The sequence below is a fragment of the Corvus kubaryi genome, unplaced genomic scaffold, assembly GCF_017639235.1.
Source record: "Corvus kubaryi isolate FWS band 111438036 unplaced genomic scaffold, C.kubaryi_AGA036_p1.0 37262, whole genome shotgun sequence".
NCBI classification, from domain to species: domain Eukaryota; kingdom Metazoa; phylum Chordata; class Aves; order Passeriformes; family Corvidae; genus Corvus; species Corvus kubaryi.
Window position 1 is genome coordinate 1,170,438 of NW_024581078.1, and position 15,763 is coordinate 1,186,200.

Below are 15,763 nucleotides of genomic sequence, written 5' to 3' on the forward strand. Positions count from 1 at the left end.
GTGCTGTGGTGGTGTTGGATGAAGATGCTGGAGGTGCTGTTGATCCCGAAGTCTTGGATGGAGCTGGTACTGTGGGTGGGTTGGATGGAGCTGCATTGACCCCTCCTGAGTCAGAGCCGGCTGGAGTCCCACTGTGAGTCCCCTGGCTGGTGGCTGCAGCTGAGCTGGGTGGAGATGGTGACACGGCTGTCCCTGAGCTGTTCCGAGACACTGGCTCTGGACCTTGGAGGAGACAGCTGGTCAGCAAGGACATGGCAGGGTCCTGGCAGGGCAGCAGCACCTGCCCCAGCTCCTGACCTCACAGGGTTCATTTCCCAGGTGGTTTTTATCACACACACAGAAAACTGGGATTTAGCCAATATCAGACCCCACAAATCCGGAGTCAGAAGCGCTTCCCAAGCTGTCATGGCATGGGCACAGCACTGCTAGGGACGAGCAGAGCAGCGTGGCAGCAGCGGGCAGTGCCATGGCACAGGGACACGTGTCAACCCAGCCCTTGTGGCACCCACTGGACATTCTCAGGGCCAGGCGTGGTGGGGACTCGGCGGTGGCCACGTGGAACAGATCGGGTTTCCCGGGCAGTGCTGGCAGTGCCCGTTATCTGCCCAAATCCTGTTTGCACAAGAGGAGGAGCAAGTCCAGCCTGGCCCCAGGGGGACACCAGAGAGAAACGCCCCGTGGCAGAGCCAGCACCCTGGCGTGGCTGGGGGTCCCCACAGCCGCCAGGCTCACCGGGATGGGCTGTCCCCCACCCAGCTGCCACCCTTTGCCAGGATGGCTTTGAACCCAGGCCCAAGCGCCCAGCGTGCCAAGACAGGTGAACCGAGGCCCCTTGGGGTGCAGGGAGGATCCGGGGGCCCACGCTGGAGACCGGGAGCCCACATTGGCACGGGATACCAGGGAGCCCTTTGCACCGGGAGTGCCGAGACGGTGCCAGGGCACACATTCCAGCACCAGCCGGTTTGGCAGCACCGGAGCCGCATCGTCTGGGAGGGGCAGGGTGCTCAGGTCCAGCTGGCACTCCCAGGGAGCAGGTGCAGCCCCCCCCCCCGGTGATCCCAGCCCCGGAAAGGACACGGGACCCCGGCAGTGCAGAGCGTGGGGCAACAGGTGGTCACCTCCCGGAACTTCCCCGGTGCCCCGGAGCAGCCGAACACCCCTCCCGGTACCCAGAACTGGGCGGGGGGGGAGGCCACAGACCCACCTGCCGGTGGCAGCGGGAAGCACCCAGCACCCCGGTGCTGCAGATCCTACGTGCCCCCGGGACCCCACGGACCCCCCGGTGCCCGGTACCTGCAGCAGCGAGCAGGGCAGCGGCGCAGCAGAGCAGGCGGAGCGCGCCCCGGGCCATCCCGCCCGGTGCCGGTGCCGATCCCGCCGCCTTTATCCGCCCCTGGGGAGGCGGGGGCACCCCCGCCGTGGTGCCCCCTGTCGGTACCGGGCGGCACCGCAGCGCCGGGAGGACCCCCTCCCTCCCCCCCCCAAAAAAATCCCCCCCAGCCCGGGGCCGTGAGATTTCCCCCCCGGCACCGGGAGCCAGCCCTGCCGGCAGCATCCCGCGCTCTCCGGGGACACGTGGGGACACAAGGACCTGGGGACATCGGGCACAAAGGAATCGGGGAATGTGGGGACTTAAGGACAAAGGGATCTGGGAAAGCAGAGACATCGGGATCCAGGGACATTGGACCGCGGGGATTTGGGGACAAAGGGACCTGGGGCCATCAAGATGCAGAGACAATGAGATCTGGGAACATGAGGATGCGGGGACTTGGGGACACAGGGATCTGGTGACACTGAGGCCACGGGGCCGGACAGGTGGCTGCCCCGTCCATCTTTGTGCCGGAGCGGCACATCCGGGGCGCAGCACAACCGCGCCGGGACGGCGCCGCGGGGATGGCGCTTCCTCCGGCAAACCGCAGCCGGCTGGCCCCGCGTCCCCGGGGAGCCACCCACGGCAGGGCCCGGCGCCGAGCGCGGGGTCCCCGGGGAGCTACCCACGGCAGGGCTCCAAGGGACCCCACGCTCCCCCCACAGCCGGCTCCCCGCCAGCCCCCGGGAGCGCGGCGATCCCGCTGCTGCAACGGGATGGAGCTGCCGCCAGCAGCGTCCCCAAACGCTCCGGGGACACAGGGTCGGTCTCTCGGGTACTGCTCCCCGGGATGGAGCAGGGATGGGGCCCCGCAGGTGGCGGACACGGAGGAGGAGCCGTGGCGCTGCCGGGAAGCCCAAGGCTGTTGCCGAAGTCTGGGAGGAGCAGAGGAGGCCCGGCCTCGCTGGGTGCCTTGGGGCGACCCCGGGGAGGCCAGGACAGGGGGGTACTGGTGAACCCCCCAACACGGAGAGGGTCTGGCAGAGCAGAGCCACAGCCAGGACCAGCAGCGGGGTCCCCTCACCCACCTCCTCCCACATAGGGACCCCTCAGCCCCAGGGGAGCCCAAACATACCCATATTGCCCCCAAGAGAGCCCAAATAACCCCAAAACCCCCTCAAAACCCCAACCTTTCACTACCCCCCTTCCCACAACATCCTCCATCCTTCCCAGCTACCCCAAAGCCCCCTCCCCCCATAACAACAACCCCATAGACCCCCTCGCCCTCCACCCTCTCCAGTGATTCCCAGAGCCCCTTTGCCAGCCCCGGGGGGGAACTCACTCCCCGCTCTCCGACCTCCATCGCCCCCCTAAAACTCCCCAAACACCCCCGGTCCCCGCCCCCCCCCCCCCCGCCCCAAGATGGCACCCGGCCGCGCCGCTTCCTGCCCGCGCCGCCCCTTCCCTTCCCGTCCCATCCCGTCCCTCCCCGGCGCAGCAAACAGCGAGAGGCCAATTCTCCGTGTCGTGGGGTTTTACTGGGACCTGACTGGAATGTGTGGGGCGCGGAGGGGCCGGGAGGGAAGGCCCGGGCCCCTCTCAGTCCGTGCGCGGGGAGCGGGGCGTGCTCAGTGCCCACCATCCGGAGCCGGTCCCGGTCCTCCCCTCAAACCCCTCAGTCCGTGTCCGGGGAGATGGGAGCGGGGGCGATCATCGCTCTTCTTCCTCCCCTCGGGACCCCTCAGTCCGCGCCCGGGGCGAGCAGGGCGCTACTCCCGCTCCCCTCAGTCCATGCCCGGGACCCCTCGGTCCGTTCCCGGGGCAGGGCGGGCGCTCCCCCAGCGCTTCCCTGGGTCCTTGCCCGGGCTCGGGCCCCCCCGGCCCGCCCGGGGTCAGTACGCCGGCACCTGGTGCTGGTGCTGGGGCAGGAGTTGGCAGCCGCTGTTGACGTGGCTGAGCACCTTCTGCTTGAGCTGGGCGACCTGCTCGCGGAGCAGGCTGGCGGTGGAGGCGAGCTCCGTGTTCTGGCTCTTGAGGCTCTTCACCTTCTCCTCCAGCCGGGAGATCCGCTCCAGCTTCCTCTTGCGGCACTTGGAGGCGGCGATGCGGTTCCTCAGCCGCTTCCGTTCCGCCTTGATGCGCTCCTGCGTGTCCATGTCGATGGGGGACAGCGGCGGGCTCTCCCCGAAGCTCGGCACCTCCGGCACGATCTGCGGCTCGTCCTTTAGCGGCGGCGGGGGCGGCGGCGGCGGCAGCCGCGGCGGCGGCGCCGCGAACGGGCCGGGGTCGGCGGCGTAGCTGACGGCCGGGTAGGTGCTGAGGTTGGCGTACACCGGCGGCTCCGGGGCCATCCCGGCGGCGGGCAGCTCGCCCGCGCCGCCGCTTCCTCCCCCACCGCCGCCGCCCGCGCCGCCGCCGCTGCCCGCCGCGCCGCCGCCCAGCTGGTTCTGCTTGTGCAAGTCCTCCAGCGCCTTCACGAAACCCTCGGCGAACTCCTGCTCCTCGGAGGCGGCCGCTTTAGGGTAGAGGAACTGGCCGCTGGTCGGGGTGGTGGTGACCAGCCCGTTGGACTGGATGATGAGCCGCTCCAGCTCCGGGGACGCCAGCTTGAGCAGTCCCAGGTCGGCCGAGCCCAGCAGCCCCGCCGCCTCGCCGCTGGCCGCGCCGGGGGCTTTCAGCGCCGCCGCCACCTGTTCCGGTAAGGCCATCCCGAGCGCGTCCTTCTTCATCATGCTGCCGCCGGGGAAAGGCAGGAGGAGCCCGCTGCTGCCGGAGGACGGGGCGAAGCCGCTGCCGAGGCCGCTCAACACATCATCATGGTAGAAGGGTGTTTCCATCCTCCTCCCCCGCCCGGCTGCGGGGGAAACGGCGCCGGGGCGGGGGGAGGACCGGGGCGAGCGCGGGGCGGGGAGGGCGGGGGAGGCGCCCGGTGCGCACCGGCCGCGGCCCCGCTCCTGCGCGCGCGCACACGCGTCTACCGCCGCCGCGCGCCCCGCGCCGCGTTAAATAGGCGGCACCGTCGCGGTGACCTCACCGCGTCGAGTTCTCATTGGCTGCAGATGACGTCCTCGCCCGCCCTCGTTTGCATACGGGGCGTGGCCCCCGCCCCGCGGAGGCGGCGCCCCGCCCCCGCCCGGCCACGCCCCGTCCCCGTCGCCGCGGCGACCGGCGGGTAAACGGGACAACAGCGCGCGGGGCCCTGGGATGACGTCAGCGCGGGGGAGGGGCGATCACGTGGCCCCGCGGCGCGCGCGCCCCGCCGGGGATGATGGGCACAAAGGGAGGGGCGGGAACCGGGCACGGGAACGGCACCGGGAACCGGGCACGGGAACCGGGCACGGGAACCGGGCACCGGGCACGGGAACTGGCCATTGGGAATCGGGAACTGGGCACAGGAACCAGACACCGGGAATGGGGACCGGGCACGGGAATTGGCTACTGAGAATCGGGACTGGGAACCGGGATCGGGCACAGGATACCGGTAACTGGCCACAGTGCACAGGAACCGGCCACCTGGCACTGGACTCCAGGTACCGGCACCAGAACTGGCCCTGGCATGGGCACCGGGCACCAGCACTGGGCACTGGTAGTGGCATGGCCACTGGCCACCGGGCACCGGGCACTATCCCTGAGCACTGGCACCGAGCCGGACCCCGGTTGTAAAAGGGTACGACAAAGAAATAAATAAACACACCGGGCCAGGCACCGCCACGGGGCCTCACGGGAACCTCTGGGGACAGCCAGGCCACCACCCGTGTGGGTCAGACCGGGACAGGCCACCGGCTCCACCGGCAGCGTGGCCGGACAGTGCCCGGGCACAGCAGGGTTTGTCCGGCCTGTGCCCTGCTGGGCCGTTCCTGCATGTCCGCACACCTCCCTTGGCACAGCCTGTCCCGTGTCACCGCCCCGACGTTTGTCACCGGTGTGTCCGGTGTTTGCCCAGGGAACAGCCGCTCCCTCCGGCCACCCACGGTCCCCCGGGGGGGGTAGAGGGGGTCACACCATCACTGGACGGTCGCTCCGGCAGGACCCAGCAGCGTGGGTCAGGCGGGGGCACCATGAGCCCGGTTCAGGCGGCACCGGGGAAGGAGTTAACGGCGGTGGCAGTGGCGGTGGCGGTGGCGGTGGCGGTGGCAGACGTCACGGCCGGCCAAGCCCGCGGGCGGCTGAGGGGGCGGATCGGCGTCAGCGCTTGACGTCACCGGCGCGGGGGGAGGCAGCGCCGGTGGCCGCCGATAACCCCCCCCCCACCACGGGCAGGATGCGGCCCCCGCGCCGCCGAGACCCCGGGCACACGCGGGGCCCCGGGGACACCGGGGCGGGTGACGCTGAGCCGGCCCTAATTGCGGCCAGATGCTTCCCGGGCTGCGCTAACGAGGGCGATAAATCAGCGGTGTCAGCGCTGGGGGCGTGGGGGGACTCGGGGGACCCGGTGCCGTGCTGACCCCGCGCCCCTCGGCTCTCCCGGTGCGAGGAGCTCCTGCCCCGGCGTGTCCGTCCTGCCGGCTGCCCACAGCCAGCGGGGACGGCGTGGCACCGCGTGGGCACGGCGTGGGGTGTGGGGACAGCGTGGCGCAGGGCACAGCGCAGCCCTGGCTTCAGGGGACACGGATGACACCCAGGACAGGGCTGGGGCAGCGCTCGGGGCCGGCACACGCAGTGCTGGCACAGGGGAAACTGAGGTACGAGGCAACAACTGGGATCTACCCTCCCCCAACAGCTGCTGTTAATTAAATCCCAAATAAACGCAGTTTAATAAATCTCAGCTAAAGCAGAGCGGGCCCAGGCCTGTGTCCCCCGCTGTCCCGGGTGGGCGGCAGTGGCAGTGCCAGGGCCGGTGTTCCCGGGGCCTCGGCCGGGGAGCAGCTCCCAGGTGAAGCCACCGTCCGAGTTTCCGCTCCAAACCTGTCATTACGGGCGCGGCCGTGGCCGGACCGGCAGGTTCAGACTTTCCATCCTGACCAAACCCGGCCGGCGAGGGACAGGGACCAGGGCAGGGGGTAAAAAGGCTCCCCTTCCTCCTTCCCCCTGCCCCAACCCCGCTTGGGGACCCAAGCTGGGGACACACCTTGGGCACAGCCACCCGTGCCCCATGGGCACTGGGGTACCCACGCGTGCTCCCCACCCGAAATCAGGGCGAGCAGAACCAGCTTTGGCTGGAGGTGCTGTCGGCAGTTCCAGGGAGGAACCAGCCGGCCCGGGGGCCTCCTGGGAAAAGCAGCTGGCCAGTGGCCAGGGATGTGAGCCACAAGCTGCACTCCGGCTGGGCCCCACCAGCACAGCCCCGCCACCCCTCCCCGCAAGGGTCACAGCACCCCTGGGCTTGTCCTGCGGTGTCCCCCCCAACCTGCTCCCAGCCTGTCACCACTGCTGCTCATCCCGCATGTCTCTTGTCCCCAAACCAAGAACCCAATGCCCGCATCGAGCCAGCAGCTTCATTTTCTTAATGAGCGTTTAATGAGGGGCATGAATCAGTGGCTCCTTCCGCCTCCCGCGAGGGCAGACCCGTGGGGAGGTCCCCGTGCAGGGAGCTGGTGGCAGTGCCACTGTCCCCACGGCGGGGTGGCTGAAGCTGCTATTCTCAGAGGCGTCGGAGCCCGGCTCGGCCCCACGAGCACCCACTGAGTCAGTGTCCTGCCACCTGCCAGCCGGGCTATATTTACCCCGGAGCAGGCGGCGAGGATTTGGGATGAGCCCACACCACCGCCAGACCTTGGCGAGGCACGATGAGCCTCGAGCAAGGCCACGGCCACCAGAGCATCCTCACGGCTCCTGCTGTCCCCACTTCCCTGGCTCCACCAGGACCATTCCCTGTGTGCTCCATGACACCGGAGGTGCCTGACCCCGCTCCGGCCAGGAGCTGAGACAAAGCGCTGGACACTGAGAACGTGGGCTGGACACAAGGTGCCCATGAGATGCATCCACGTGCCAAGCCCCCCCTGGAAAAGGGAACAAGCAGGGTTTGCACCCCAGGATTTGCACGGCAGGCACCGGGCACACAGGGGAAGCTGCCTCTTAGTCATTGCCACAGGCAATGGGAGAGAGGAACCGAGCCGGGAAAACAAGAAGTCACAGCTGCCAGTGCCTGTCCCCAAACCTGCCCCTGTCCCCGAGGAACCCCCAGGGGCCTCCGACAATCAAAAACGAGAATTAAGAAAAAAAAAAACCAACAAGAAAAAAAAAAAACAGAGAGAAAGAAAACAGATTTTAAAAGGAAAAAGGAGGAGGAGGAGGGTTTGACGTGTATTTTTAGTTGCTTAGCACAGCCCTGAAGTATTCTGGCAGCCACTCCCTCCGCGTCGCTGGTGTGTAACTATTCCTGTGCTGCCTCCTCGGCGAGGCTCAGGAGTTATGAGTCACCGTGGGGCGGCCAGAGAGACACAGCCCCGTGGCTGCCGGGGCTGCCACCAGCTCAAGTGCCACCGAAATATCCCGGGAGGGCAGCGGGGAGGGTTTCCAGGGTGGCCTTTGCTGGGTCTTTCCGTGCGGGACGCGCTGGCCCTGCCACGCTCTGCACCCACCTACGCCGGCAGCCAGGCTCAGACCTTTTTTCCTCCTCTCTGGTTGTTGCTTTTATCTCGCTCCTCCCTGTTTTGTTTTTTTTTTTTCGTTTTTCAGCCTCCCTGCCCTGCCACGGGGCAGTGACGGCCCCAGACTCCCATTTTTGGGGCAGAAAAAGCCCAAAATGAGAGCCGAGCGTTACATCGATGCCCTTCCACACAGCCATCTGCCACCCAGCTGCCCTCTGAGGAGGGACAAAAATATTCCTGCAGAGGTGGAAAAAGGAAGGGGGGAAGCAGGCAGGGAATGCTGCTAAAGCCCGTGGTGTAATTAAGCAAATGCAGAACTTAACGAGCTCCATCACCTGATCCCAAAGCTTGGCCAGGAGATAAGGAGCACTTGGAGGACTCTACCCTGAGCTGGAGCCAAAGGTCCCATTGTTGCAGGCAGGATTTATCCTGCCAGAACAGACCTTAAATCCCAGCAGTGTTTCCCTTTCCAGCAGGGAAGCCGCAGCACACGGAGCCTCTGCGGCTGCAGGGATCCAAAGGGAGGGAGCGGGTTGGGAAGGGAAAGTCTGACACAGCCTGGGCTTTGTTAAAATGCCACACGAGTTTTCCAGCAGGGAGGACACATCACCCCACTCCCTGGAACTGGCTCCCTGGGAGAAGCCTGGGATGAGCACGGAGTGCTGGTCGTGGCCTCAACAAGGAACAGCTCCACGGAGAACACATGGCTGGTGTTGGAAACTGAATGTTTAGGGATTTATCCCTGATTCCAGGGCTCAGGGAAGGGTTCTGGGTTGGGCAGGGCCCGGCAGCATCACAGACACACAGAGGGAGGCGGCTGGAAGAGGCTGGAGATTTATTCCCGCTCACCACTGCGCCCGGTTCTATAAACATTAAAAAAATAAGTCTATAAAAGCATGTTCTTCACTCCTTTTCAGTACAGTGGTGATGGCAGAGGCTCTGATATGAGAACCAGTTGTACAAACCCAAAACCTGTTCAAAACTACTCACAACATCCATTTTCCCCCCCAAATTCAGCTGTTTCCTCCATCCAGGGGGGGTTGAGGCACACCCAGAGCTGTTTCTTCCCCCCGTGCCCTCGTGCAGGTGCTGAATTCAGATCAGCCAGGATATTCTGAGGGTGCATTTTGCCTATGGGATGGAAGACTGGAGCCACCTGACCCGGGAATTCCCAGGAGTTTTCTGAACCTACAGGAGGGACACGTTCACACGCTGGCCTGTGTCCCCAAGGGAGGATAATTGGTGGCTGGGGAAGGAAGTGACAGGTACAGCCAGTGAGGTCAATCACCAGGTACTGGAAGAAATTAGGTTGAGAAATATTGTCAGAGTTCAGGACTTGGTATCTCAGCAGAAGGGAGAGAGTTTTGAAAGTGGGGGGGGGAAATAAATCCATGTAAATCAACTCAAGTTACTTTTCAAAAGAAATTTTAAAAATCCCCCATGAGGAAAAAGGGGCACACCAGCCTCATGCAAAAAAAAAAAAAAAAACAAACCAAACACACAGAAAAAAACCCTGTTCCTTTGAAGGAAACTTCTAATCTGAAGTCAAATTAGCAATGAACTAATTGGGAAACGCTCATTTGTCACAAAGCTCCCTTGGGAACAAGGCTTGAAGGCCAATGTCCATCCCAAGTTCTCCTTTAAGCCACTGGAGAAACAGAACCCACTGGCCAGGAGAAGAAAAGCAATAGCTTAAAAGTTTGTTGGTTTTAAAAAAACCCCAAACCTTTAGGACTATTCATGTACAGGAACAACATCCTCAAGTTCAGCGTTTCTAAACCAAAACACATCTGTTACAAACAAAACAAGTTTCCCGAGTTTCAAGTATTAAAAAAAAAACCCCACATCCAAACAATCCAGAGAGTGTTTGTTTGCCTTCCTTCTGGTACCTCTGAACAGGAAAATATTTTAAATTAAACCCGGTGAGCCTGAAAAGTTCACTCTCAGGAGAAGGCAGAACCTCAGTCCTTAACCGTGAATGAATTTTTAAAAAATATTTCCAATGATTTCCTGACTACGAGGAGTGAAAACTCCACCAGATTAAAGCATGAGGGCCTTCCAAAGGAACACGATTTGGGCTCTGACTCTGATGGAAGAGTGGGAAAGGGAATGTTTTTGGACACGTGGCAACCCTGAGGTGACAAAACCCAAACTGTCCCCGGCCCGGGTGCAGACATCTCACTGCTTGGCTGATTGCCTGCCTGGCTTTTTTTCCTGCTGGCCTCTTCCACTGCCTGGAATTCCTCGGCCACGACCACCGAACACACCTGTGGAGCAGAAAGAAAGAGGTAACAGCATCCCTGTGAGCCAGCAATGACGCAGAGCTGCAGTTATTCGTGTTTTACCCCAAAACTTGCTTATTTTTGGGTCTTAGAAGCAGAAATGTGACTTTTGGACTGCTCCTTTTCCAGTCCCAGACTTTTATTTCAGAGGTGCATAAACTCATGCCCCCCCCCCCCAATCAGCAAGTTCAGCAATATCTCCCTGGTGTGTAAATCTCATGGGAAATTGAAGTTTCTTCCCCAAAAATGGAACCAGTGAAGTGACAAATTTAAAATCCAGGTTGTAACGTGTCCCCTGAGAGCTGTGGGGGCAACCCAAAAGCTGGACAGAGCAATCCTTGGCTCTGGAGAGGGCACTGAGCACAGGACAGCAGGGATTTGGGAGGCTACAGAGAGCTGAGCATCCTCAGACCCTGTCACGGGAGCTGCTGAGCCCACCCCTCAGATTTATCCCCAAAAATCCACCCAAGGGATAAAGGGATGCAGAGCCACACAAAAGGCGGAACCCAAAGGAGACCCAATCCAAGCACCGGGCCCAAGAGCTTCTCTAGAGGAGGAGACGTGCCCCAACCAGAGGGAAAACATAAATTATTCCCAACCCTGCAGTGCTTGGGATGCTCCGGCTGCTCCTGGGGCAAAGGCTGGCGACTTCTGAGTTTGGCAAGCAAGAAGTCAAAGGAGGAGGATTACCAGTGTCAGAAACAATAATCCTTTCAACTGTGAGCACAATTACAGCTTCCCTCCTGCCTGCTGGCCTCCCAACAAAATTGTCCTGCCTTTATTTCTTTTTTTTTTTTTCTTTTTTTTCTTTTTTTCCTCTCCCTCCTCCCTTCGTGTCTCAGTAAGGAGAGCCAAACCTTTGAGCTAATTAGCAAATGCCAAAGCTTCCCTTGAAAATATTCCATCAGCAAATCGAGGCTGCCCATGGAAGCAGCAGGAGCTCCACCTCGGAGCCCAGCCCTGCTCCCCACAAGGTGGGTATGGCCACAGCAGGGAAAACAGCGCTTTGTCCAAGGAACCCAACAAAACTGCTGTGCTGGACACGGCGAAGGCAAGGAGGGGAACAAAAATAAAGATTTGGAAAGGTCACTTCTGCGTGCTGGGAGCTCCCAGGGGCAGCAGAAACGGCGGGGATTTGGGGAAAAGGAATGGGAATCGCAGGACGCCGCGCGCCGATGGCCCCGGGTCAATCCCACCTGTCCTGCCAGGATTCCTGGCATAGCCAAAGCACAGGCAGCTCCTTAAGGCAGCTCTCCAGAGAGGCTTCACACGTCCCTGTCCCAGTCCCCAGGGCTCCTTCTAAAATTTAACTCGGGATTTTTAAGCTCCGACTGCAGGCGAAGCCTGGGCCGAGAGCAGCCCTGGGGTTCTGACGTGACCACAAATCCCGCAGACGTGGCATTAGAGGTGAGCAGGAGAGCAGAGGAGCAGCTCCCAGGCTTCCAGCGGGATAATCTGGGGAAAAGGAGCAGCATATCCCCCAGCTGAAGTGCCCTGGGATCACCTAACCCCGTGAAATGGGAAGGGTTGTTTTGGTGACCTATTTCTTCTGAAGTGGCAACCTCCCCTTTATCAGAAATATGAATTATTCATGTTGCAGGAGGAACTCAAACCCTCAGATAGTTGGGTTTTCTTTAATACAAATACATCAACAGGTCAGGAAATCCAAAGCCCCATTTTAATGGGGGTGAAGATGATTTTTTTCTCTCACTGCCATGGGCACAGCCCAGTCTGTTTGCACTATTTTCACCCAGAACAGCCATTTGTTTTCCCCCCCGCGCTTGCTAAGCTACAGTTCTGCAGGGCCACGCTCCCAAACGAGCCAGGAGGAGTCGAAACAGTCAAGTTCAGACTCTCTTAAGCTCCTGCCCAACCCCAGAAACGAGGGAGGCCCATCCCTGGCACGAATCCTCCCTGTTCCTTGGCAGGGACTGCCTTATGCGCTCGCTCGACTGGATCCTGCACAGGAGCGGCTCCAGCTTCTCCCAGACACAGCCCTGGGTTTAAAACAGAGCAGCAGGAGCTATTCCTTGCACAAGAGGGGAAATTTTAAAGGCAGGGATCCCACTCCCCCCTTTCCAAGCTGGGATAAAAAACCAGGATTTTTACCTCGTCCAGCTCCTCCAACCCCACGGCCCTTCTGCTGCTTCTGCTGCTGCATGCCACCACGGCCTCTGCCCTTGGACACCACCTCCTCCTTCACCATGTCAATGATTTCGTCGGGGATCCGCAGGTATTTGATGGTGCTGCCGCGGATGTAGCACTCTGGCATCCTCCAGAACTTGTCCCCGTCCTGTTGGGGAGCAACACGTGAGGCCACGAGCAAAACCTGGTGGTTTTGGGTCACTTTTAAGGCATCTGAGTGTTTCTGGAGAGGGCGAGAGCTCCAGCAGTCTCTGCTGGGAGCATTATCTGTAACCAGTTGTGGAAAAGGGTGGGTTTAACTCCCCAAAAACACCCAGTTCCACAGACAACTGAGGTTTCAATTTGTTCCACAGCTACCTCAAACACTGGCAGAAAATGTCAGAAGAAGAGGGTGAGGAAACGAGGCCCCTTCTTCTTCCCTTCTTCGTACGAGAAGGGAATTGAAAGTGGGACAGGAGACACGAGTTAAAATCGTGGTGAACAACCATTTCTGGTAAGAAAAACGCAGCTGTGGCCGGGATTCTTCTCCAGCTGGGAGTCACCCCACTGCTTCACTCCTCTGGGGGGTGTGGAGGGAGCAGCGAGGCAGCTCTGGAGCCAGCTGGCTGAGGGATGTGAGCCTCCAGAGCAGCTGAGGGAAATAAGGAGCTCACACATCATATATTTATTAAAAAAAAAAAAAAATTAAAAACTCTTCAGGTGCCCAGTTTCGGAGCAGCCGCCTCCCTGCATTGCTTTAAGGCAGTTTCAGGGTTTTCCTGGGATGCCATGGGCTTCCCTAGGACTCAGCCCAGCAGGGTTTCAGCGAGTGGTTGCGGCAATGAGTACCCGGAGCTGAACAACAACTCTCTGGCCATGATGTAACTGGGAGGAGGGACTGGGACCCGCCTCGTCCCGGCTCCGGCAGGGCCTGGCTGCAGCTGGGATGGCTCCAGCCCAGCGATCCTCATGCAGCCGAGGCGCCTGCTGTGTCCCGGGAGAGGAGGTGAAACCAGCACGCCCCGTTCCTCCTCTCCCGGGATACAGCAGCCGCTTCCCCCCCCACACCCCAGAGTTATTTGGGGCAGCTCTGCCTGCACGGGCAAGCCCAGGACGAGGCAGAGGAGCAACAATTCCCTTCCAACAGACGCCCGGCAAACCCCACCCTGCCTTGGATGTGCCTGGCTGCTCCTTGGCTCGGGATGCAGGAAGGGATGGAGCTCCAAACTCCGTCGCTTCCTCGTTCCGGCCTCCCCCGAGTAAACAAGCGGCTCCCGGCTCGTTGTCCCGTGCCATCTAGTGGCCAGTGCCACCAGTCCCACCAGTCCAGCCCAGCAGATCCATGTTCACCCGGGATTTGGGGCCGTTCGAAGGCAGCTGAGGCCGCTCTCCTGTGTGCCAGGTCACAGAATCGTGGAATCGTGGAGGGGTTTGGGTTGGGAGGGACTAAAAGATGGTCCAATTCCACCCCTTCCACTATCCCAGGGTGCTCCAAGCCCCGTCCGACCTGGCTTGGGACACTTCCAGGGATCCAGGGGCAGCCACAGCTTCTCTGGGAATTTCATCCCAAACCCTCACCACCTTCACAGGGAGGAATTCCTGCCCAATATCCCACCTATCCCTACCCTCTCGGTCAGTTGGAAGCCATTCCCTGTGTCCTGTCACTCCATCCCTTGTCCAAAGTCTCTCCTCATGTTTCCTGTCGGCCCCTTCAGCCACTGGACGGCCACAATGAGGTGACCCCAAAGCTTCTCCAGGCAGAGCAATCCCAACCCTCCCAGCCTTTTCCCACGGGAGAGCTGCTCCACCTCTCCTGAGCATCTTGGGCTTGCTCCAACAGCTCCACGTCCTTCTGGGTGACCATTCCGGATCACCCAGAGGGAACAAAACCTGAGCTGCTGCTCTTCCCAGGCAGAGCACAGAGCCTTCGGAGGCAAATTCCCAAGGAGAAGGGCAGCACCACCTGTGTCCTGGGTAAGGCTTTGCTGTCACCTCCTCTCACTCCCCCTCCTGCTAAATTCAACAGTGGCTCCTTGTCCCACCACGACCCAAGACGCAGCCACAGATCCCAAACCCCCCCTGTTCCACCCCAAAATTCCCTCCCAAGCCTCACTGAGGGTATCTCCTCTGTCACACTGATGTGCCCCAACATCACTCCAACCTCCTGTCGTGGAGACAACGGGAACTGGGGGCTTGCAGAGAGATTTTTGGAAGAACAAGGATCCCTGCCAGCCTCTCCCGTGGAGTTCTGACATTCCAGGGCTGGGAAAGCACAGCAACAGCTCGATTTCCATCTGTCTGCGCTTCCCACAGGGACGAGACCAGACATTTATGATGGAGGTCAGAGCCCAAAACACAGATCCCAATCTCCTGGAGCACCGTTGGCCAAGGGCAAAAGTCCCAGACAGCCTCAGTGGGTGAACCTCACTTGGATGTGGAGAGGGGAGAGACAGGCAGGGAATAAAAGGGATTGCGGTGTTTGAGGCTGCCTGGGACAGGTGAAGGCTCTGATTTTTGGGAAACCTGGATCAGCATCACAGCACGTGGCCCCCAGCCCCTCACCCAGGGGGATGAGGGACCCCAGCCCTGATGCCGTGCTGTGCCGAAAGTCACCTGCACACACACACAAGGCAGCTCCTTCATTATGGACATTACCAATAATTAGATTAAATTTGCATTTCAGGCAGAGGTCGAGCGATGCGAGCTACAGCAGAGCCAGCCTGGCTGCAGGGACAGAGCTTGGGAACCCTTGGGTGACCCCTGTCCGGGCCTGGCTGTTCCCTGTGGACACAATGGGTGGGTGACCACTGCCCGGTGCCGGCTGCTCCCCGTGGACACTGCCGTGGGTGACCCCTGCCCGGTGCCCGGTGCCGGTGCTCCGGCCTTACCCGCGACGTGCAGATGACCTCCCGCAGGTTGATGTTCATCCAGTTGTCGCAGCTCACCAGGTGCCCGTTGTACGTCTCCCCGTTCTTCAGCTCCACCAGCTGCGAGAGAACAGGAGTCACGGGGCGCCGGCCCAGCCCCGGTACCGGGACGTGCCCGGTGTCACCCACACGGCACCGGCGAGGGGAGCGGGGCTGGGCCGCGCGGCCCGTACTCACCATGGGGTGGTTCTGCGCCGTCTTCAGCAAGGACAGGGGCAGCTGCGAGGGGAAGAGAGGAGAGAGGCCTCAGGCACCGACCGACAACGGGACACCGGCCGGGACACCGACACGAGCACCAAGAGGGGCACCGGGCACGCCATCCCTGGCGTGGGGGGAGAGACGAGCTAGGCCCTCCCCACCGCTCCAGCCTCCCCCCGAGCCCGTTCCCGGTTCCCCGGCCCCGGTGCCGCCGCTCACCATCGTGCCGGACCGGGAGCCGCCGCCGCGCCGGGCGCTGCCGCTCAAACCGCCCCCGGCTCCGCGCGGGGCCAATCAGAGCGCGGCGCGGTCCGGCCGCAGCCAATCAGAGCGCGGCGCGGTCCCGCCGCAGCCAATCAGAGCGCGGATCACGGCCTGGCCGCACCGCGCCGC

The 15,763-nt window shown here is 61.8% G+C and overlaps 2 protein-coding genes and 1 long non-coding RNA gene across 3 annotated transcripts in view; all 3 read right to left on the reverse strand.

Annotated features, from left to right (window-relative positions):
• Positions 1 to 1,416, reverse strand: part of LOC121662832 — a 2,490-nt gene extending 1,074 nt beyond the window's left edge. The window contains exons 1-2 of the long non-coding RNA XR_006015428.1: positions 1,294 to 1,416; positions 1 to 222 (exon numbers count right to left, since the gene is read on the reverse strand). The exon at positions 1 to 222 is cut by the window's left edge and continues 326 nt beyond it. This is a non-coding gene — a long non-coding RNA (uncharacterized LOC121662832). The remainder of the gene's footprint in view (positions 223 to 1,293) is intronic.
• A 1,409-nt stretch (positions 1,417 to 2,825) lies between these two features.
• Positions 2,826 to 4,247, reverse strand: JUND (JunD proto-oncogene, AP-1 transcription factor subunit). Its single transcript, XM_042024439.1, has one exon. It carries the CDS (start codon positions 4,144 to 4,146, stop codon positions 3,202 to 3,204), a length of 945 nt encoding a protein of 314 aa, XP_041880373.1. The 5' UTR covers positions 4,147 to 4,247; the 3' UTR covers positions 2,826 to 3,201.
• Positions 4,248 to 8,657: 4,410 nt separating this feature from the next.
• On the reverse strand, positions 8,658 to 15,759 carry LSM4 (LSM4 homolog, U6 small nuclear RNA and mRNA degradation associated). Its single transcript, XM_042024443.1, has 5 exons — positions 15,590 to 15,759; positions 15,350 to 15,391; positions 15,134 to 15,232; positions 12,231 to 12,414; positions 8,658 to 10,106 (listed from the first exon to the last, which is right to left on the reverse strand). The coding sequence occupies exons 1-5, from the start codon at positions 15,590 to 15,592 to the stop codon at positions 10,018 to 10,020; spliced, it is 417 nt and encodes a 138-aa protein (XP_041880377.1). The 5' UTR covers positions 15,593 to 15,759; the 3' UTR covers positions 8,658 to 10,017.
• Positions 15,760 to 15,763: the final 4 nt, after the last annotated feature.

Coding starts and splice junctions, on each gene's coding strand:
- JUND (XM_042024439.1), bottom strand. CDS start 4,146: ATGGAAACACCCTTCTACCATGATGATGTGTTGAGCGGCCTCGGCAGC.
- LSM4 (XM_042024443.1), bottom strand. Junction 12,415..15,133: donor AGGTCATCTGCACGTCGCGG/GTAAGGCCGGAG, acceptor GCTCCCCAACAG/GACGGGGACAAGTTCTGGAG. Junction 10,107..12,230: donor GGTTGGAGGAGCTGGACGAG/GTAAAAATCCTG, acceptor TCTGCTCCACAG/GTGTGTTCGGTGGTCGTGGC.